This window comes from Plectropomus leopardus, chromosome 8 (genome assembly GCF_008729295.1).
Source record: "Plectropomus leopardus isolate mb chromosome 8, YSFRI_Pleo_2.0, whole genome shotgun sequence".
Lineage (NCBI taxonomy): Eukaryota > Metazoa > Chordata > Actinopteri > Perciformes > Serranidae > Plectropomus > Plectropomus leopardus.
This window is the reverse complement of record NC_056470.1, coordinates 35,390,298-35,412,204: the sequence shown is the minus strand read 5'-3', so window position 1 is coordinate 35,412,204 and position 21,907 is coordinate 35,390,298. Positions and strand designations below refer to the sequence as shown.

Below are 21,907 nucleotides of genomic sequence, written 5' to 3'. Positions count from 1 at the left end.
ATGTCCTGAAATCCTATAAATATGTATCGGGCTGCTGTGACTGGCCTCTGGTCTCCTGTTATTTGCAAAAGTGCAAGCAAAGCAAGTTCAGTATGTCTGTAATATGGGTTAGTTTAGTCATGGACAGGTGTGTGTGTGTGTGTGTGTGTGTGTGTGTGTGTGTGTGTGTGTTGTACCGGTCTCTGTGAGTGCTCGAGCTTTCTGAGCAGAAACTTCAGCCAGTTGTCTCTGCAGATCGTCCGCTCGGCTCCTGGTTTCATTCAGCTGGTCCTCAAAGGCCCTGCACATCTTCTCCACAGTGCCCTACACACACACACACACACACACACACACACACCAGGATTACAGATGTTAAATCCTGCTGGCGTTGGACGGCGTTTGAACATTTGTGTTGCAGTTGGACTCTAATAAAAGTATTGGGAGTATTTGGGGTATCTGTGGATCCTTGATGATTTTATCACAGTTTTATTGAAACTTACTTGTGTTTTTGCAGCAGTCATCCAAATGTCAGCATGTCCAGAAAAAACAGACTCAACAGTCTTGAGCGACACATTAAAAAATAAGTAGTAATAATACTTCAGAGGCTAAGATATCCTGACTCAGAGTCTCTATTATTGGTTAAACTGCACTGGACAGTGGAGCCTACGTTTCCCATCATGCAAATCAGTGACTTTCATTAGACCCCTTTCTGCCATGCGTTTTTGAGAATTACTCAAAGTGAGGAGTGAGCTGATTTTTGTTTACGGTGGCGAAATGTTCCTTTAACGTGTCGTCGTGTTTTTAAGGCCGACAGTTTTAACCTTGTTCCTGGACAGCTGCTCCACGTTCGACGCCAGGTCGTCGGCCTCCAGCCGGATCTCCACCTTCTCCTTCTCCAGCTTCTGTTTGGCTCTCTGCAGGGCGTCGATCTGCTCGCTCAGCTCCGCCACCGTATCCGAGTGCTTCTTCCTCAGATTGGCGGCCGTCGCCTCGTGGTGAAGGCCCGCCTCCTCCATCTCCCGCCGCATCTTCAGGAAGTCAGCCTCCCTCTTCCTGTTTGACATGAGGTTAGTTATGATTTGAAGGATTTTAGGAAGGCTCTGGGATTTTGGGACATTTCTAATTTTTTAGGACATTGTTTGATTTTAGGATGTTTCTAGGATGTAAGAACATTTCTAGGATTGCAGGAGGTTTCTTGGATTTTAGGATATTTATAGGACTTTAGGCCATTTGTAGGATTTTAGGAAATTTCCAGGATTTTATGATGTTTCTTGGATTTTAATGTGTTTCTAATATTTATATAATATAATATAATATATTTTAGGAAACTTCTAAGATTGAAGATGTTTCTAGTTTTTCTGGACATTTTTATGCACTCTGGCACCTTATGGACACTTAAGGTACCGAACCCTGTCGGGGCCGTATGTTGAGTATCACGTCTCTGGAGTAAAACTGTCGGTCGGTGCGGCTGTGAAAGCGGATGTTGACCTGTTGAGAGCGATCTGAGCAGCAGAGGCTCCTCCGGCCTCCTCCAGTTTCTCTCCCAGCTCCTCCAGCTCTCTGCTGATGTCGTTCCTCTGGCGCTCGGCTTTGGAGCGCCAAGCCCGCTCCGCCTCCAGCGCCTCCTCCAGCTCCTCGATACGAGTCTGAGGGAGCAGCCACAGCACACAGTGATGAAGGGGGACATCTGGAGGTTAAAGCACCAGCTGTTAAGGATCATTCTGACCAACCTGAAGCTCTTTGATTTTCTTCTGAAGCTGAGTGACCAAACTCTGCTCGTCCTCCAGTTTGGACTGAAGCTGACCCGACTCAAAGTCTTTTCTTTAGGGAGGCATGGAGAGACGGAAAGATAATGGAGGAGACAGAAAGTTAGATACTATCAACAAGTGAATATGAACTCTGCTGCTCAGTCAAAGTTTAAAGCTCCAGATGTTTCCTCTTACTTCTTCAGTCTCTCCTCCAGCTCCTCCTTCTGGCTCTCCATGTCCCTCACTGAGTCCATGGACAGCTTCAGGTCCCCCTCCAGCTTCCTTTTGGTTCGCTCCACTTCCATCCTCGCCTTCTTCTCCTGCTCCAATGAACTCTCCACCTGCAGGTTATAGGAAACCAGAGACAAAAAACAGAGTCCCTTCAGCTTTTACACAAACCTCAGAAGACACTTTACAGCAGTTTTACTTTAATAGTTTTATACTTGACTGTTCTTATGGTCTTTGAAAGAGGTCCAAGGGGTCTTTAGGGTGGTTTTGGTTTATACAAGGTAGGGCTGGGCAATAAAACGATAACGATACTTATATTATTACACTCCAACACACCATGGTCACATGAAACTGTGTCAGTGAACTATGAGGGCAAAAAACAAACCACAAAAAAAAGCAAAAAGCAAAATAACCATTGTGCAGTTCCTGAAGGTGGCTCTAAGGGTCTAGGGTGTAAGTAGCCTTCAGGAGATTTTGGGGTTTTTATGTTACTGAACACGTATGGACTTGTGATGGAACAACATCTTACAAATATTTAGAAGTATAAAGAAAGGCCGACATGTTAGCAGACTGACGAGACGAACGCTCAGTCAGTTCCTCCAGTCTGGACAGACGGTTTGGTTCTCTTGATACATTTTGAGTCTTAAGTTTCTTACGTTGTCCACTTGCTGCTCCAGGCGAGCTTTGGCCTTGGCCAGCATGTTGACCTTGTCCTCCTGCGCCTGAAGGTCAGTCAGAGCCTGCTGGTGAGCCTCCTGCAGGGCGGCTTTCTCTCTGGTCAGAGACACTATGGATTCATCCAGGACACACATCTCGTGGGACAGGTTCTTCACCTGGACGGACAGAAAAAAGATCTCATCAGCTCCAGCCATCAGCAGAGTAAAGATCTCAACCTAAACATGGAAGAGGAGGAAGTAAAAATGATTTCAGGAGGTCTGTAGGGTTGAGAGTCAGACTTTAGGACATTTCTATGTTTTTGGCACTTTTCCAAGATTTAGGACACTTCATGGATTTAAGGACATTTCCAGATTTTTAGAATATTTCTATTTCTATTTTGGGGATTTTTGGACATTTCAAGGATTTTAGTACGTTTCTTTGATTGTAGGATGTTTCTTGGATTTTAGACACTTAAAGGATTTTAGGACATTTCTCTGAATTAAGGATGTTTCTAGGATTTTAGGACATTTCCAGGATTTCCAGGATTTTAGGACATTTCTGGGATATTAGGACATTTCTTTTGGTCATCTGGGAGCTTTGGTCATTGAGGTCCCTCAGATTGGCTCTTGGTTTTTTGGGTGGGGTTTCTAAGGAGATTTAAGGGGTTCCTTAACCCTCTGAAACTTGAGAAAATTGGTTTGAGATCTTTCAAAAACGCAAGGAAGAAGCAGTGAACAACTTAACAACTCTTGGCCCAAAAATTGTCAAGAAATAAGAAAAAAAAACCTTGTTCTCCAATCCGTGTCTCTCTTTCTCCACTTTAGCCAGAGTCATCTCCAGGTCGTCCACATCCTTCTTCAGGGACACCACCTCTTCCTCCAGCTGACGCTTCTTGGACATCAGCTTGGCGGTCACCTCCTCCTCGTCCTCCAGGCGTTCCTGCGTCTCCTTCAGCTTCGACTCCAGAGAGATCTTGGACTGAATCAGCTGGTTGCAGCGGTCCTCTGCATCCGCCAGGTTTTCCTGCTCCTACATCGTTAAAATAAAACAAAGACAAAAACAAAAATATTAGAGAAATTAAAATAAGTATCTTAGGTCAAATCTAATATTCCAGAACTAGAGATGAGATTTTTTTGGACGCTTTATCTTTGAAAGGTTTTATCTTAAAACAAAAAAGACAATACAAATGTCATTTAACTCTTTAAAACCAGAAGCAAAATCACCTGCTCTCACATACCTTTCAAAACAATTTAACCCTTTAAACAGTGAACAAATCGGTGTTATTTATTTCAAAGACATGGGGAAAAAAGAGTAACTTGAGTAACTTGTTTAAACATGTGTCACAAATTTCAGGAAATTAATAGTTTAAGAGAATTATTCTCTCAAAAGTTAGGGGGAAAAAAGTAGGGAAAAATTTAATTTATTACATATTTATTACAAATTATGTCACAAAATTATTAATAAAAACAATTATTTAAACTGATATAATTAAAGACTTTAATACATTTGTGGCATTATTTTAAATATGTTAAGATAATAATAATAATAAATATAATTTTTGACAAGCTTTTTTCATTTTTCCCATGATTTCCTTGGCTTTCATAAAACAATTTTCCAAATATACTTATTCTTAAAATATCGTGGTTTGTTTCTTTAAGTTTCGATGTGACTTACAGCTTGCAGCTGCAGAGCCAGGTCGTTTTTCTCCTGAACCAAATCTACCTGCCGCTCCTCCGCCTCCCGACGCTTTACCTCTGACCTGACGGAGAAAAACAGACCAAAGTGACGGACAGAAAACGCCAAGCAGCAGATAAGATTTAAATTTGTACACCTGAAGCTAATTTTGCTTTCGAAGCCCTGATGTAAATGTCCAAACAATTATGTAAACAGAGTAGAAACAGAGAGCAGACCTGTCAAAGGCCTCTTTTAACTTTTTGAACTCCTCATTGAGAGCCGCCAGCTCCTTCTCAATTTGGGCGCTCCTCAGCAGGGGGCGGAGCTTGTAGAACAACATCATCCATGGCCAAGTCCTCACGGTGAAAAACGCTCTCAGGTTGAACTGGATCACCATTACCGCATCCCTGAGAAGGAGAATTGAAGACCAAGCTCGTATTTTTACCCCAAAAAACAAACAATTATCATCTTTACAACCTAGCTGACGCGTTTGGAGCTCGTCTGATCACCTTCACTCACTGTGTTTGTCTCTGCAGTTATTTTTTAATATTGTTATTCATTAATCTGACAGATGTCATATTGACCTTTCCACCATCATCTTTTGCCGTTGCACCCTCATCAGCTTCCCTCTGGCCATGGCCTGAACGATGGTGAGGAGCTGAGACAGACGGATGTCCCTCATGTCCTCCAGCTGACCCAACAGACCGGCCTTAAAGAACACCTGAGAGAACATTGGATCACTTCATCCTTATCGTATCAGACAAATGTCAGTGGTATTATCAGTGACATCTGTACTTCAAAGTACTTAAAAGTCTTGCTACAAAGAACTTTACAATCTGTATGACATGCGCCCCCCTCTGTCTTCAGATCTTTCGGTGTTGGCGCTGTACCTTGGTGTGTCCGAACTTGTACTGGGTGTGGTCTATGTCCAGAGAGGTCAGCAGTTTCTCCACGGCCTTCCTGCTGTCCACAAACGAGTCCTCTGGAACCGCAGAAGGATTCAGGATGCGATAACTGCGAAAGAGAAGCACAAATGGATTACTGAAGAGTTTTGGGCTCATGAAGTTTTGGGCAGGAGTAAAACTTTGGAGAATTAAAGCCCACGCTGGATCGGTAAACTGAGACATCTGCTTGTGTGTCTGTGGTTTGGGACTGACCGTTGTTTGAACTCCGCGTACAGGATACGGTTTGGAAAGCCTTTCCTGCAAATCCTGATCCCCTCAAGGACTCCGTTACACCTCAGCTGGTGGAGGACCATGAAGGGATCGATCAAACCTGGAAAACACGGACAGACTCTTGAAACATCTTCAGTGAGAGCGTCAACAGTATCTGCTGTCCTTTCACTTCATGAAAAAACTGTTATGTTATGTTAGATTTGTTAGATTATGTTAGATTTACTTTGCTGTTAGATTTACTTAATCTGTTTTTGAAATGATGATCTTTTGGACCCTTGGTCAAACAAAACTTTGAAATGTCAATGTTTTTAATGTTGAAAAAAGTCTAGCAAAAAAGTATAACATTACGATAAATGTCACAGTACAGTACGTTGAAAAAAACGGCTGAAAAAGTGCAATGTCGAAGGTAACTGGACTTTGGAAATTTGAGTTTCGTGAGGACATTTTGCCTTTCATCCGAGCAGCTTCTTCATTTCTAGAACTGTTCTCGAGCGTAAATGCTGTTGACTTTTGGTTTCACACGGGACAGGGACATTGGTTTCCTGGTCAAAGTCCTTTGTTTGTTTGACCCATTCACCACTTTGACCTCCTCCCTTTTGCTCTTTCCACTTCATCAGTTATCTTCCTCCTTTGCTCCCGTCATAACATCTACAGCCACTAACGGTGGCCGCCTAACAATAAACATAAATGCAGGTTGTAATAAGCTGCTTGTAAAAATGACCTGTAGGGTTGTTTTTTGGGTCTCGTGCTACATGCTGCAGTTACACGAGGCTGCCAGCGAGGCTGCAGACCTGTGGTGCTGCTGCTGTTGTCGTTTGGTTACCTGGAGTCTTGTTGTCGTTGGGGATGATGCAGCGGACAAAGTGAGGCTGCGTGCTGCGGAGGTTGGCCATCAGCTTCTTCAGATTCTCCTGCATTTAAACACACAAACAGACACACAGTTGGAGAGCAACCTCAGGACGCGTCTCTGCATAATTCGTCCCCTGTCAGAATCACAGGCGGTAAAAACAGTCCATCTCACTTTGTGTAACTGCGAAACTGTCTGGAAGGAAGCTGCTTTCCTCTTCCTGTGTTTGCCTTCAGCCTTCGGATCACTGGCTGCAACAACAGCACAAACAACACTTGTTTACTGCGCACACAGAGTCACCGCACACACTTAGAAAGTTGTTCAATTTGGAGTCTTTGGTGAATGTTTGTTTGGTCTACTTTTGGTTTTTTAAACTTTGAAATAGTTATTTTTGTAGTTACCCATCTCAGAGCTGATGTAGTTCTCAAACAGTCCAGCCATCAGTTTGTGGGAGGATTTCTGGAACAGAGCCACCACCGTCTCATTCAGAGGATCTCTGTTCTTGTCCAGCCAGCCTGTGATATTGTACGGCACCTAAAGCCAGACACATACACAACAACTGTGAGTATGATTTTTTTTTCTTAAAAAACATTCTCCAACGTGACGTCAACTTTGGATAAATAGTTCTATAGTTTCCTTTGTGTCCATATGTGCACGACAGTGAGCAACGTATTGTATCATACGGTACTGTATCGTATCGTATCGCATTGCATCGTATCGTATCGTATCGTATCGTATCGTATCGTATCGTATCGTATCGTATCAAAATGTATCATATCATTATGTATCATATCAAAACGTATTATCTTGCATTGTATGGCATCGCATTGCAGTGCAGTGCAGTGTAACATAACGTTACCTAACGTTTCACTTCATATTGTAGCGTATTGTATTGTGACATCATCTTCTTACATATATCATAATGTATCATATTGTATCATAATGCATCATATCATATGATATTGTAGCTCATTTCATATATCATCTCGTAAAATTTTACGTTGTACTATTGTAACATATCAGTGTTTACATGTTTTTTCCAATAACATGTTGATGATTCCATCACGGCCTCCAAATGAGAAACTGCATCTGCATCAGCCGTGATGTTCAAAGTGAAGTTTGTTTACTTAACTGGCATATTTATTTAACAACTATTTTTTCTGATTGTGAAGAAACATCAAATCACCTGTAATAAATATTGTTTTAACTGGATCCAGATGGAGTCGGAGTACCTTTAACCTGAGCAACAACAGTAAAAGAACAATATGAGCTGATACTCACCACTCCGGCATAGTGAACCAACTCAAAGTGCGTCTCATATTTGCGCTTCTTGTCCAGCCGCGGACGCTGGAAGTTGGGTGACTTCCCAAAGTGGTTATCGTAGAGTTTAGTTTTAAAGCTGTTGTCTGTGGCCTTTGGGAACATACACTCCTCCTCCATGATGGACAGAATACCCATGGGCTGAAAAAATACTCCACATTAATCTTTGTAATTTTTATCGTGCAGAATCACTGTCATTGAGAGAGCAACATGAGTTTTAAAATCACAAACACACACCTTCTCTATGAGGTCTATGCAGGCCTGTAAGTCCAAGCCGAAGTCTATGAAGGTCCACTCTATCCCCTCCGTCTTGTACTCCTCCTGCTCCAGGATGAACATGTGGTGGTTGAAAAACTGCTGCAGCTTCTCGTTGGTGAAGTTGATACACAGCTGCTCAAAGTTATTGAACTGCAGAAAGAGAGAAACAATATTTTTTAGATTGTAACAATATTTTAGATTTGTATTACGAGCAAAAATGGCCGTAGCCAAGATTTAGACATATGGCATTAAATGTCAAAACAATTTCCACTGATAATTTTTAGTTAATTTGATTTTAGATCATGTTTTATTTTGTTTCAACTGTTTTTTTAACGCCTGAAAGTGCTTTAAAACAATTATTGGTTGCTCCCACGTTTGTATTTGGTATTTTTAAAATCCACTTCAAGAACTTTGTGCCCTCCACCAAAGAAAAACTCCACTGGAGAAAATTGTTCAACTGATTTTTAATATGGGGCTCTCAGCATTTGCACGTTAGTGGCAATGCAATACATAATGTGTTTTGTTTTTTTTTTTGGTATCATATGAAACTACAAGACCTGAGGAATCCAGAAATACCAACCAGGTCATGCTAGCCTTTCAGTAAGGGGGCTGAATAACGCTCAAAAGTTAGGCTCAATTTTGGCAATAGTAAAACAGCGTGCCCATTTCACAGGGGTCCCTTGACCCAAACAGTCTGGTAAGAATTCCATTATATTTGCAATATAGACTTCAAAACTGTTTTGTAATGTAAGGAATTGAAAACATGATTAAAAATGTAGTTATTAGCAATTAACTACTAAATTCAGCTATAAATCCTGATTTAAGAAAGATTTGTTTGACAGCCCTAATCAAAAAATGTATGTATAGCTAGAAACTATATTGGTCTGAACTGTGAAATTAAAAGGGACTGAGGCTAAACCGTATTGCTAAGTTTAACTTTAACTTTGTATAACTTCCATCCATCCATCCATTTTCTTCCGCTTATCCAGGGTCGGGTCGCAGGGGCAGCAGCCTAAGCAGGGAAACCCAGACTTCCCTCTCCCCGGCCACTTCGTCCAGTTCTTCCCGGGGGACCCCGAGGCGTTCCCAGGCCAGCTGTGAGACGTAGTCTCTCCAGCGTGTCCTGGGTCTTCCCCGGGGCCTCCTACCGGTGGGACGTGCCCTGAACACCTCACCAGGGAGGCGTCCTGGAGGCATCCTAATTAGATGCCCGAGCCACCTCATCTGGCTCTTCTCAATGCGGAGGAGCAGCGGCTCTACTCCGAGCTCCTCCCGGATGACCGAGCTTCTCACCCTATCTCTAAGGGAGAGCCCAGCCACCCTACGGAGGAAACTCATTTTGGCCGCTTGTACCCGCGATCTTGTTCTTACGGTCACTACCCAAAGCTCGTGACCATAGGTGAGGGTAAGAACGAAGACCGACTGGTAAATCGAGAGCTTTGCCTTTCGGCTCAGCTCCCTCTTCACCAAGACAGACCGGTGCAGAGTCCGCATTACTGCAGACGCCGCACCGATCCGCCTGTCGATCTCCCGTTCCATCCTTCCCTCACTCGTGAACAAGACCCCGAGGTACTTAAACTCCTCCACTTGGGGCAGGACTTCATCCCCGATCCGGAGGGGGCACGCCACCCTTTTCCGGCTGAGAACCATGGTCTCGGATTTGGAGGTGCTGACTCTCATTCCAGCTGCTTCACACTCGGCTGCGAACCGATCCAGTGAGAGCTGAAGGTCGCGGCCTGATGATGAAGCCAACAGGACCACATCATCTGCAAAGAGCAGAGACCTAATCCTGAGGTCACCAAACCGGACCCCCTCAACACCCTGGCTGCGCCTAGAAATTCTGTCCATAAAAGTTATGAACAGAATTGGCGACAAAGGGCAGCCCTGGTGGAGTCCAACCCTCACCGGAAACGAGTTCGACTTACTGCCGGCAATGCGGACCAAGCTCTGGCACCGGTCATACAGGGAACGGACAGCCCGTATCAGGGAGTCCGAAACCCATATTCCCGGAGAACCCCCCACAGGACTCCCCGAGGGACACTTTGTATAACTTTAAATTATAAAATGTAAAGTGCACTTCATCTCCCCAGATCCCCACAGAGCCCACATACAAATGCCATACAAAGTCTGTTTGAACCCTGATTTTACTTCCATGCTAATAATTTTTAAAATGTTGTGGAGTTCCCCAAGGCTCCATTCTAGGGCCTCTTCTGATAATCTCTGTGGTGGTTAAAACACTGCAAGGTTAATGTTAATTCTGGTGGATCTTCCAAAGATTCAGATAAAAGGAAAGATGTCAGTTTGATCTCTGTGTATCTACAACAGAAATGTGTTTAACATAGCTTAAAGATTGGAGGCAGGTGGAAAAAACAGTTAAGTTGTTGGATCTTTTGGATCTTGACGAGATGGCTTTTTTGGTATGACGTAATACTGTACATGTTGCCAAAGCCTTTTTGTCTCCATCACTCTCTCCTCTTTACCTCAAAGATCTCGAAGCCAGCGATGTCGAGGACTCCGATGAAGTACTGACGAGGCAGAGCCGTGTATAAAGACGAGTTGATGCGACTCACCAACCACTTAAACATACGGTCGTAGGTGGCTTTGGCGAGGGCTGCCACTGCGTAGTTGACCTACACACACAATGAACAGCCAGTCGGGGTAATAGTTTAATGGATCTGTTATAACATGATTCACAGAGACAACAGGTAATATAGACAGTGATTGATGAATTGATTGATGTGTTACCTGTTCTACAGTCTGCCCTTTAATGATGAACTCGTTTCCGACTTTGACGCGAGGGTTCAGCAGGCCCTTCAGCAGGTCGGCAGAGCTGATGCCCATCAGGTAGGCCGCTTTATCCACACCTCAACAAACACAACACACACACATCTAATCTCACCTGCCATTAATGCCAGTGTGAGAGCCACTTAATCACATATTTTAAACTTGGAAAAAATATTAATGTTGGTATATGACATATGTTGGTTTTGATATTCAAGTTTTTACAGTTTCTGTATATTTTGAATGGCCTCTGAATGACGGAGGTGTGTAGTTTTGTGTCTTACTCTCCGTGCCGTCGGCCTCAGCCTGCTCCTCTCGCTGCCTCTTCTTGAACTTCATGTTACCAAAGTGCATGATGGCCCCAACGATCTTATAGCAGCCGTACTTCTCCTCTGGGGTGAAGCCCAGTGTGTCCATGGCGTGCTGCACACAGAGATTATAGTGTAAATTTGGTCAGAGAGCGGTGTTTGAGTGTGTTTTCTGGGGGGTGAGGAGTGTGTTTCTTACATCGGTGAGCTTCAGCTCCTCTCCGTCATTGATGCTTTCCACTGTGGTCACACCCTGAGAGCAGAAGACGTAGTCGTACGGGTTGGTGGTGACCAGCAGCATGTCTGCAACACATGACAACCACGTTAGTTATTAATTATCATAATTAACCCTGACAGTAGAAAAGTTATGATATATATTATACACAGACACATGCAATTGTGTAAAACGATCATGTTCTCCCATGACATTAAGCTGAATGCGCTTTACTTAAATTAATTGGTCGTTTATGTGTCAGTGCACAGCCAGAGCTTAAGCATAGTTTGTTTTAATTTTTCAGGGGGCATCAAAGTGGCAGATATATTGTCATCGTAAAAAGTTTCTGTAGTGTCTTATGTCTGGTGCAGCTTCCATCTATTTATCGGTGAATACAGTGAGCAAGGTTTATTTTAAGTAAGATAACTTTTTTTTATATCTTGAGACAAGCTGAGAAAACCAGTCTGGGTACTGGTGCACAGTGTACACACAGTATCTTGCTTGCATGTAGACTATTGATATGCTTTGAAAGACATTTTAAAGACATTTTTGACACCGACAGCCAATTTTGTACAAGCATATTTTGGCATAAAAAGTTTTAATAATATATATATATTATAGTGATGATGATGATGATGATTATTATTGATAGCCTGAATTATATAACATTTTATTCCTAAAAACATGGACCTGTTTGTAAGTCCCTTGATATTTTTTTAGATAATGCCAATTTTATTTAATTTTTATTAATTTAATTTTAAAGTATTCATACATCATTCCTTGTTGGATTTATAGAAAATGTGGTGAAATTTGATTTTTTAATTGGTATTGATGGTATTTTCTGATTTACAATCGATAAAAAGAGATATAAAAGAAATGCCATATGTTAAAACTTTTGACTTTAATATTTGAACAACAAAAAACTAGAAGTTTGAAACTGGCTTTAATCTAACGTTCAGATTTGTGTTCTGGAAATATTTGCACATATTTAATTAGATAATATCTCATTTGCAGTTTTAACATTGGATAAAACTTGTAATACTAACTGACTAACTAACTAACTAACTAACTAACTAATTAACTAAATAAATAAATCAGATAATACCCCTTTTGCACTTTTAACCATGCTGAAAAGTTGTAATACAAAATTAATAAAATAATAAATAATTAGATAATGGCTGGTTTGCAGTTTTAATACTGGAGAAAACTTGTAATACTAACTAACTAAATGAATAAATGAACGAATGAATAAATGAATAATAGATAATATCTCATTTGCACATTTAATCATGCAGAAAACTTGTAATATTAATAAAATAAATAAATAAATAAATAATATAAAAATAACACAAATAATAAATAAAATAAAATAAAATACATTAAATTAAATTATTAAATTAAATGAGATTGTTTTCGTGAGTGAAACAGCGCCCCCTTGGTCGTAGCGGCTGCGGCCTGTCAGTGTGTGTGGTCAGAGGTGGTACTGCAGTCTGATGGTGGAGAGAGGAAACCAGGTGAAGTTGGTGTCCATTAATTTACCCTCCGGTCCGGTGTCACCGTCACCGGAAACAAACGGAGCACCAAGCAACGTCTGAACTGGGTTTTGACGTTTTTCTGAACTCAAAACTTACAACAAAAACTTAGCTGCTGTGACGGTAAGATGTCTTTGTTTCTACGCAGCAAAAACCAGCGTTAGGATGTTAACGTGACAGCTACAGTGGCGGATCTGTCAACAAGCGGGACAGCTTCAGAGGGACATTCAGGGACAAGATGTGGACCAGACAGAGCCTTCAGCGGCTAAAAAGTGAGTCAAAAACCCTGTGTGTGTGTGTGTGTGTGTGTGTGTGTGTGTGTGTGTGTGTGTAACTGTGTTGAAGCGTTAGTTGCTGTTGAGGGTATTTTTCTGTTTTGTTTACTTGTTTGTTAAATGAAGCTTTGGTGTCTCACTGCTGTCCACACAGAGACAGTCCGCAGGACAGAGTCTGCTCAGGGTTTCGGTACATTTAGATTCACAGTTTTCGAGTTTGGTCGTACAGTCACCTGTTGACTCTGCAGAGGCAAACTGCCCCTCAGATTAGATGGGTTTTCCCTCAGGGACCGTTTGTCTCATTTCAGTCTCTGATCATCCCTCATGTTGTGATAATTGTGTGTGTGTTCATGCATATGTCATAAATGTGGTCCAGATTGTGTATTTGAGTGTAATCAGTGAATTTCATATGGAGGAAATACATGCTATTTCCACTAGGTGACCTGTCACAATCAATGCAGCTGCTGATCACTGACATATCCCAGACTGTGATGATAAAAAGAATCTACTTAGCATGTAGTATATTGAAAATCATCCATTTTTTGTGTTTTTTCCATCCAAAAACATAGTGGCATCATGACAAAAACCTGGCATTTAAAGGGTTAAAATTCTGACACTTATTGAATATTTGATATCTATTATTAGGACTGACGTTGGTTAAAAATAAACTCAATGAAAATAGAAAATCATAATTATGTTTAATATTTCTACAGTCTGATTCTGAAAGGTGCATTTTGTGTGCAGAGCTGTATGAGTTTGAATATTTAATACTGCACAAAAAATAATAATGTATGAAAATCAGTGTTGCTGCTGATCATTGACATATCCCCAACTGTAATAATAATTACAAAAATTACTTTGCATGTAGTATATTAAAAATAAATCATTTTTTGTTTTTTTTTTTTTTCTTTATCTTAAAACGTAGTGGCATCATGACAAAAACCTGACATTTTATGGGTTACAATTCTGAAAATTAATAAATATTTGTGATTAGGGCTGTCGGTTAAAAAAAATTTAACTAGATTTAAGTAGAAAATAATACTAATATATATATTTTTAAAGCTTGATTTTGAAAAGCTCATATTGTGTGCAGAGCGATAGAGTGTGTGTGATCTTAAAGGGTTAAGAACTTTAAATTAATGTGATTTAAAATTATGATGCGATCACACTGTATATGTTGTGATCAGTTGTGGCTCTGATGACAAATACTCGGTTATCAATAACTGGTGGCGATCCTGGCGTGTGATTGGGCTGGCTGTAGTGGTGGGCGGGGTTACCTTGTAGTTCTGGCTTGTGATTGGACAGGATCTGGTAGTAGATGTGGTAGCTTCTCTCTGCTGGCTGCTGGAAAACAACTCTGGACTTTTCTAGAAGATCTGATGAAACACACGTAAATATTCAAGAGTACTGCAGTACTAAGACACCATTTAACACATTATTAGAATAGGATGCATATTTTGTCATTATTTTTATTTTATTCAATTTCATTCTGAAATTATTTTTATATTATTTGTCATTTCTTTAACTGCAGCATGATGAAAACACAGCTCGAAATGAGTGGATTTAATAAAAAAACTCGAGCCCGACTGATATGGGATTTTTGAGTCTGATACCGATTTTATAGTGGATAAACTCACAATTACCGCTATGGCGACTGATGTAGTTAATTTTTTATAGCTGAAATGAAAAGAGATTATTTCTCTGTGGATTGTGCTCTGATTTTGCACCGATATGCAAATTACTCAAAAGGCTGCTTTCTGAAATAAATAACTTTTATTTAACAATTTACTTATTTAACATTACACAAAAACAAAAATAAAGCATAAATAAGAATAAAATAAACATTTGTACTCTATGTGTTCAGCATCAGCCTTAACTGACCATTTAATTAAAGAATAGAAACTTAAATACACATCAGTACTGTTTGGTCTTTACTGACCATTTAAATAAAGAATAAATACAATTAAATAAATAGCTAAATACACATAAGTGCTGTTCAGCATCAGTCAGTTGCTGAACGTTTCTAAACCATGCAAGCGTCATTTTTTGCATCATATGGTCTGTATAAAAAAAAAGTTTTCTTATCGGCGCATATCGGACAGCATATATGCTGATGTCGATATTCTCCGAAATCTCTGTGAAAGGCTCATATCGGCTGATAATTTTGGTGAAACGATATATCGGTTGGGCTCTTGTGAAAACCATGTTACACTTTAAATTCAAACTAGCGACAGACGTTCTGATGAATGTGACTCACAGATGTCGATGTCAGCGGACGCCAGCCTCCCCGTCGGCCCAAAATGAATTCTGATGAACTTTCCCTGCGACGCACAAACACAGACGCTTGTAACACAACGAAACACTTGGCTCTCAGCTGCAGCCTCGGTCCTCACAGTGACTTTATCAAACTCACAAAGCGGGACGAGTTGTCGTTGCGGATGGTTTTAGCGTTTCCGAACGCCTCCATGGCTGGATTCGCCTCAATGATCTGGTCCTCTAAAGATCCCTGAAAACACGCAGAGACACAGAATTAGTCAACAACTATGACATTTACACTTTAAAATCCCTTTTAAATAACATAACACTTTTTTCTTTTATATCATGTGGAAAACTGAGCTGGAATAAATGAACATGCATAGGTTATCAACGTAAAAAGTGTGTTCATAATTATAGTAATTAAGTATTTAATAACCGTAGTTACAAACACACATTTTTAAGTTGATTCCTCATAAAAAAATACGTTTTTCTACATTATTTTAAAGGAATTTTAAAGTGTAAATCCCAAACTAATATTTGTAACTAATTTGGTAATTAATTAATTTAGATTTTTAAATATGGATATTTTCTCCACTATGTCATTAAACTAAATATTTTTGGGTTGTGGGAAGAACAAAAAATTTAGGGACATCATCGTGGGCTTTCGGAAAGATTGATCAGCCAGCACAGAAATCACATTTTATCATTCGTTTTCTGAAGTTTCTCTGGTGTGAAAAGACGTCTATGCACAGTTTTTAAAAACAAAGTTTCCCCCATTTTCAACAAATTGATTAAACAAGAAAATAATTGACTGATTATCAACAATCAAATTGTCATAAGTTGCAGCTCTAATTGAAAAAATAAAAGCACATTATTTTCAAAAATGCTCTTTGAGAAACTGCAGTGAATAAAAGATAAATGAAATGCTGAAAAAAACGTACTCCTTTTTTCACGTTTTCCCCCCAACGCAGCGATGATGGCGAAGTACTGAATCACCCTCTTAGTGTTGACCGTTTTTCCTGCTCCGGACTCTCCGCTGAGAGGACGACACAACAGACAGTGTTTCAGCAACATCGCAGTACAAAAACGTTCACGACAAAGGTAAAAAACAGACTTTAAAAATTTAGAAAATTACAGTAAAAGAACATAACTAAGAAGCAAAATAAGAACAAATAATGACCCCAACATTAGCCAAAATAAATAAATAAAATAAAATAAAATAAAATAAAAACAAAAGGTACAAGAAAATTACCTTACAATAAAAAGAAAAAGAAAAAGAAATTTAAAAAATAATATAAAACAAACAAACAAAAACAGGGAAACTACTGTTTAAAAAACTTAAATAATATTCAAATAATATAATTATGTAAAAAAAAGTATAATTATGATAATTACAAATAGTCTTTTTTTTTTAATTGTTCAATAGTTTTCAATAATTTTTGTAATTTCTTGCAGTTTACAGAGCAGTTTTTGCCACGTTGCTCATTTTCCTGATATTTAAAAAAAAAGAAAAAGCAAAAAAGTTTACTCAGTTTTTGAAGGTTTAAATGCTTGTGAAGACATCTGAATGTAGCACAAAAAAAGTGATGATGCTCCAGGTTTCAAAGTAATAAATTGCACGTTACATACAGTGCATTTATCTTAATTTTGACGTTTTGTGCTTTTTGATATTTCCATTATTATTTTTGATGATGACGTCACATTTATTTGCAGAAATGTGACGTTTACAGCCTGTAATGTTGAAGCTGCTCCGACTTACGTGATCAACATCGACTGGTTCTCACGATCTGAGGAGGAGAATAAAGTCACGTGAACAAACAGCAGAGAGAAAAAGTAGAACTCAGAAAGTTTCTCAAAGTTCCCATTAATTTCTCAGTGTCAGTTTTACGCATTTTAGCCGTCATGTTAGTGCGACTGAAACTGGACTTTTAATCACGTTAGAACTTAGAAATGTTAGAAATTAGAAAAAAGTACAAGAAAATTACCTGAAAATAAGCCAAAAAAAACACCCCAAAACAGAAAATAAAAACAAACAAAAAAGACAACATAATATTAATAATAACCTTTATTTATGCAGCACTTTTCTTAACAAGGTTACAAAGTGCAAGAAAATGACCTCGAGAAAAAAGAAAAATTTCAAAAATGTATTTTTTTACACATAACATTTTAATATAATATTAAGATAATTATAAATATAGTTTTTGGGTATTTTTTTAATCTTTTTTTTTTGATAATGTCTAATAATCCTCCCCAGCTAAATTTTGAGATAATTTCCTTGTGACTTTTTACAAATTTTTTGCAGATTACGGATCATTTCTTGTCGTTGCTGGTCCTGTTTTTTTGTTGTTATGTTTTGTCAGCTTTCAGAGGTTTAGATGTTAGCGAAAGGTGTCTGAAAGCGGCACAAGAAAAGTGATGCGGATTCAGGTGTTAAAGGGTTAAAGGTGACTCACTCTGCAGCATGTCGGTGTAGGCGTTGTCAGCGATGGCGTAGATGTGGGGCGGCGTTTCCACCCGACGCCTCCCTTTATAGCCCGCCACCACCGCAGCAGTATAGACCGGCAGCCATTTGTACGGGTTGATCGCCACGCAGAACAGACCCGAGTACGTCTGACGCCGAGACACACGGTCAGAGGCGAAGGGACAGTACGGAGGGACAGAAATAACAAACAAAAGATGAGAAAAAATGAGAAAAACATGGATAATTTCTGTGTTATTTCCTTCCGAATGTGCAGTCCACTTTGGCTTTGTGTGCATCAGAATGACACTCACATAGATCATCCACATGCTGAATCTCCTCCTCATGTTGAAGAGCACAGACGCCTCGTTGAGGTGCGTCAACATGGCCATGTCCTCCATCATGTCAAACTTTGGAGGGTTCATCGGCTGCAGGTCAGCCTCTTTGACCACCAGAAACTGAAACAAACACACGTGTCACAGAGGTTCGGTCACAGCAGAACAGACGGAAAGATCCGTTATCAGAAATGTTTGTGTGCCCTAAAAATCCAGTAATGGTATAAATCAGTGATACTCAGCTAAAGGCCTGCAGGCCAAATCTGGCCCCTGATGGGGTGCCGAGTGGCCCTAGAACTCTTTTGTGTTTCACAATAAAAATAAAGTGATTCACGCTGGGATTTTTTTAATACTTTCACAAAATAGAGCTTATTTATCAAAAAAAGTGCCAGTGGAGGATCCCGCATACTCCCAACACAGGTCCTTACTAAAACCCTCATGTCCTAAAATCCTACAAAGGTCATAAAACCAGAGAAATGTCCAAAAGTCCTAGAAATGTACTAAAATCCTAGAAATGTCCTATAATCATACAAATGTCCTAAAATCATACAAATGTCCCAAAATTCTAGAAATGGCCTTAAATCCGAGTATTGTCCTAAAATCCTAAATGTCCTGAAATCCCAGAAAGGTTCCAACAGCGCTCCTGATGAACAGTCCAGCTCCAGAAATAGAAAATCAGTTAATGTTGGCGAAGTCAGATCAAAGGATTATTAAAACCAAACTTCCTTTACAACTCTTATTGACAGCCGTTGTGACTTACACATTTAATGACTGCATTACTCATTAATTAACGATCGTTACGATAAGCTGACTGACCCGTCCGTCCTTGGTCTCGACGGCGGTCTTGTCTCCATTCAGCTCTTTAACCTCGACTTCGATGTACGCTTCCACGTCATCAGGCAGCCAAACGCGCTTTGTACCTGGGAGAATCAAATCCCGTTTTTTCAATTCAGTGTTCAGTATTTCCACACATACAGTTTACAGTACCTTCACAGACACAAGTATAAATACAGGTGTATACGTACCGTCAAAGGCCATGGCCTTGGCAGCCAGCTGCTCCAGGTTGGTGAGACGAAGGTAGCGAGCAGCTTCTCCAAACTCCGCCATATCCAGGAACCGAGACATCTGCACACGACAACACATGCGAATGCTCGTTCTTTAAAGGTGCATTCTGTAGTATTTTGTATTTGTCAAACATAAAGGCCTGAACACATCAGATGCATAAATTTTTAGGGCTTTTATTGTGAAACCTAAGAACAAAATAGTGGATTTGGTTTGTCAAGGCAGAATGAAGCAATAAAGTTTGCCGCCTTGGTTCAGATTAGGGAGCCGTATTTTGTAAATTGCATGAGTAAAGGTGTAACCTGATGGGTTTATGGTTTTATTCATGGCGTGAAAGCTCATGAAAATTGACATATTAAAAAAAAAAAATAGCCATCTGTGTGAAAGTGCTCATGACAAGTTTGAAAAATTATATTCACTTGTGAATTCTTTGCACGGAGTTTGCAGCATCGTAACTTTATAACATTCAACCTGAAACATTTGTAATTTAATTATTTAATAAGAGACAATGTACTTTAATCCACATTTAAACAAATGTGAATGCACCCTTTTAGTCTGTCTCTCAGTGCTGTCTCACTTCCTGTGTCTCTCTCAAGCCCATTGGTTCCTACTGAAGCTCGAAGTCTTTAAAAAAGGCTCAGTAATTTTGACAGATGGTCATTGCAGTTTTTATCTCTCTGTTATCAATTGTAATTACTCGATTTAACGGCAGTTATCAGAGGTTATTAGGGGCCGTCCACGCCAAAATTAATGAATATAACTATAGTTTTAACAATAATTTTAACCCAAGAGGATGTCAGAGTTCACACTATCGCTGTAATGAAAGTGGTGAACGAGTGTTTGTATCTCAACAACCTTTAACAGGCTATAATGACTCAATCACGGCTATTAACGGCTATGTGACCTATTATTGGGCTGCAGAGGACACAGAAAAGTACATTTTCCCTGAGACATACAGCCAAACGCTTTTTGGCACTGACGGGGTCTCTGAAGTTGGTTTTGTCTTTACTGATGTCCCCTTTTACCACAATGTCCACAAACTGATGTTGACTCAAACCAAAGTGTGCATGAAACTTGTACGAGAGCTGTCGTCTTTAAAAGACGACAGCTCTCGTAATAGTTCCTGTCGTCTTTGAAGAATTTGGTGAATTTGGGGGACCCGTGTCCTTCTAGTTTCTGTTTGTTTCTACTCGGCCTCCTCGCAGCGTTCAACAGCAGCAGCTCATCAACATCCATTTTAGTGGAGTGCGTAGTGCATGCTCTGCGCCGCTGTGTGCACGTTATTGTTCATCAGTGTGGATGCTCACATCGTTATGGTTATGGTTATAGATATGGTGCTTGGCGTGCACGGCCCTTAAATTACACCTTGACATACAGAAAAAGGTAATTCCTGCAGCACTCGCTCATGAGGAGAGCAAAGGAGGGAGGAAGTGCACAACACAGGACTTTAACCCAGGAGACAGGGGTTTGTGTCCGGTGACTTATTACTGCGACTTCATCGTGTTGTGTCACATGATACTTTGTAAGAGAAAGAAGTGTACTTACTGAAACCATAACCGTTTTTCTTTTTCATTTTTGTCCATTCAGAGTTGAATAATACAGAATAATACTACATATACTACTAATAATACAGAAAATAAAAAGAATAAGAATAAAATCACAGTCACAGTTTGGCAAACAAACATACAGATTATGAATCACAGCAACATGTATTTCTACATAGGAGTTTCAGGAAAAAAAACTTGATAACAGAAAATAGAAATGCATTAAACCAGTTCAGCAGGTAACCTGAAATACATAATTACAGGAGCCCAGAAAATCAAAAACCTGTCTATCGGTCCACAGAGTTTTACTGTTATTTTTTCTATTGAGTACGCATTCATTTATCTGTCATGCCACTAATGGAGGGTGGGGGGGCACCAATAAAAGGATATGCAGCAAACAAATCACTGATCAATGTTCTAAACCTATCCACGTGGTATCGGCACCTTAAGCGAACAAAATCACAAGTGTAACCTAAGAAAACGCTTCCCAGTGATAACAGGCATTTAATGTGCTGACAGCTGCCTTCTGAAGTCTAATATAACACAAATCCACGACACTGAAAAACACTGATTACGCCCGTTCAATCTTGCCAACATTTGAAACAGGGGCATCAAAGACGCAGGAGTAAACAAAGCAATTGTTGGGAGCTATTTTTATCAGCGGATTAATCCACTTTTGGTGCTGTAGTGAGTGTTTGTGTCAGCGGGGCGGTGTATGTGGGTTTGAGTCAGATATCACCACACTTCCAAGATTGTTTCCCGACATTCATCATCTTCACTGCATGTTCAATTTGTAGCGAGTGGTGTAAGTGAAGCCCAAAATCAGACCCAAACCAAACTATGATGTGAACAAACTGGCATGACAGCCACTCTCACAAAACGTTCGGCCTACCTCGACGCATTAGTCAGGATTTCAGACAGAGCTTCCAGCTGCCACATCAGCTCAAGAGGATCCCTACACAAAGCTCGGGCCTCTCCCCGCTGTTATTTTCACCGTCACACCCACAAACAAACTGCCAGCACGAATCATCACCGTAAATATATCCAGTTTATAGTCTGAGCCATCAGATGTGGCTCTTTGCTCCTTAAAAGGGCTCAAAAAAAATATGTGGCTGCGTCCCCTCCCTTTTTATCATACATACAAAATCAACAGTAGGGTTTATGAAATTATAATTAACTGAAAAAGTCAAAGCAGCCACTAAAAAAGAGGAAGAAATTCAATAAAGTGCCGAGAGCATTCAGGTAGGACATTCAGT

The 21,907-nt window shown here is 40.0% G+C and overlaps 1 protein-coding gene across 1 annotated transcript in view; it reads right to left on the bottom strand.

The window, feature by feature from the left end:
- Positions 1 to 19,170, bottom strand: part of LOC121946465 (myosin-7B-like) — a 29,516-nt gene extending 10,346 nt beyond the window's left edge. The window contains 30 exon segments of the mRNA XM_042491028.1: positions 177 to 303; positions 801 to 1,032; positions 1,468 to 1,625; positions 1,710 to 1,800; positions 1,923 to 2,068; positions 2,612 to 2,788; positions 3,399 to 3,641; positions 4,287 to 4,371; positions 4,523 to 4,693; positions 4,871 to 5,007; positions 5,177 to 5,300; positions 5,444 to 5,561; positions 6,285 to 6,372; positions 6,483 to 6,559; positions 6,710 to 6,842; positions 7,590 to 7,769; positions 7,866 to 8,036; positions 10,367 to 10,516; positions 10,632 to 10,750; positions 10,952 to 11,090; positions 11,175 to 11,278; positions 14,274 to 14,372; positions 15,233 to 15,317; positions 15,410 to 15,537; positions 16,194 to 16,288; positions 17,012 to 17,039; positions 17,706 to 17,862; positions 18,025 to 18,168; positions 18,862 to 18,965; positions 19,071 to 19,170. Of these exon segments, the coding sequence (XP_042346962.1) occupies positions 177 to 303; positions 801 to 1,032; positions 1,468 to 1,625; positions 1,710 to 1,800; positions 1,923 to 2,068; positions 2,612 to 2,788; positions 3,399 to 3,641; positions 4,287 to 4,371; positions 4,523 to 4,693; positions 4,871 to 5,007; positions 5,177 to 5,300; positions 5,444 to 5,561; positions 6,285 to 6,372; positions 6,483 to 6,559; positions 6,710 to 6,842; positions 7,590 to 7,769; positions 7,866 to 8,036; positions 10,367 to 10,516; positions 10,632 to 10,750; positions 10,952 to 11,090; positions 11,175 to 11,278; positions 14,274 to 14,372; positions 15,233 to 15,317; positions 15,410 to 15,537; positions 16,194 to 16,288; positions 17,012 to 17,039; positions 17,706 to 17,862; positions 18,025 to 18,168; positions 18,862 to 18,965; positions 19,071 to 19,170 (3,910 nt within the window).
- Positions 19,171 to 21,907: the final 2,737 nt, after the last annotated feature.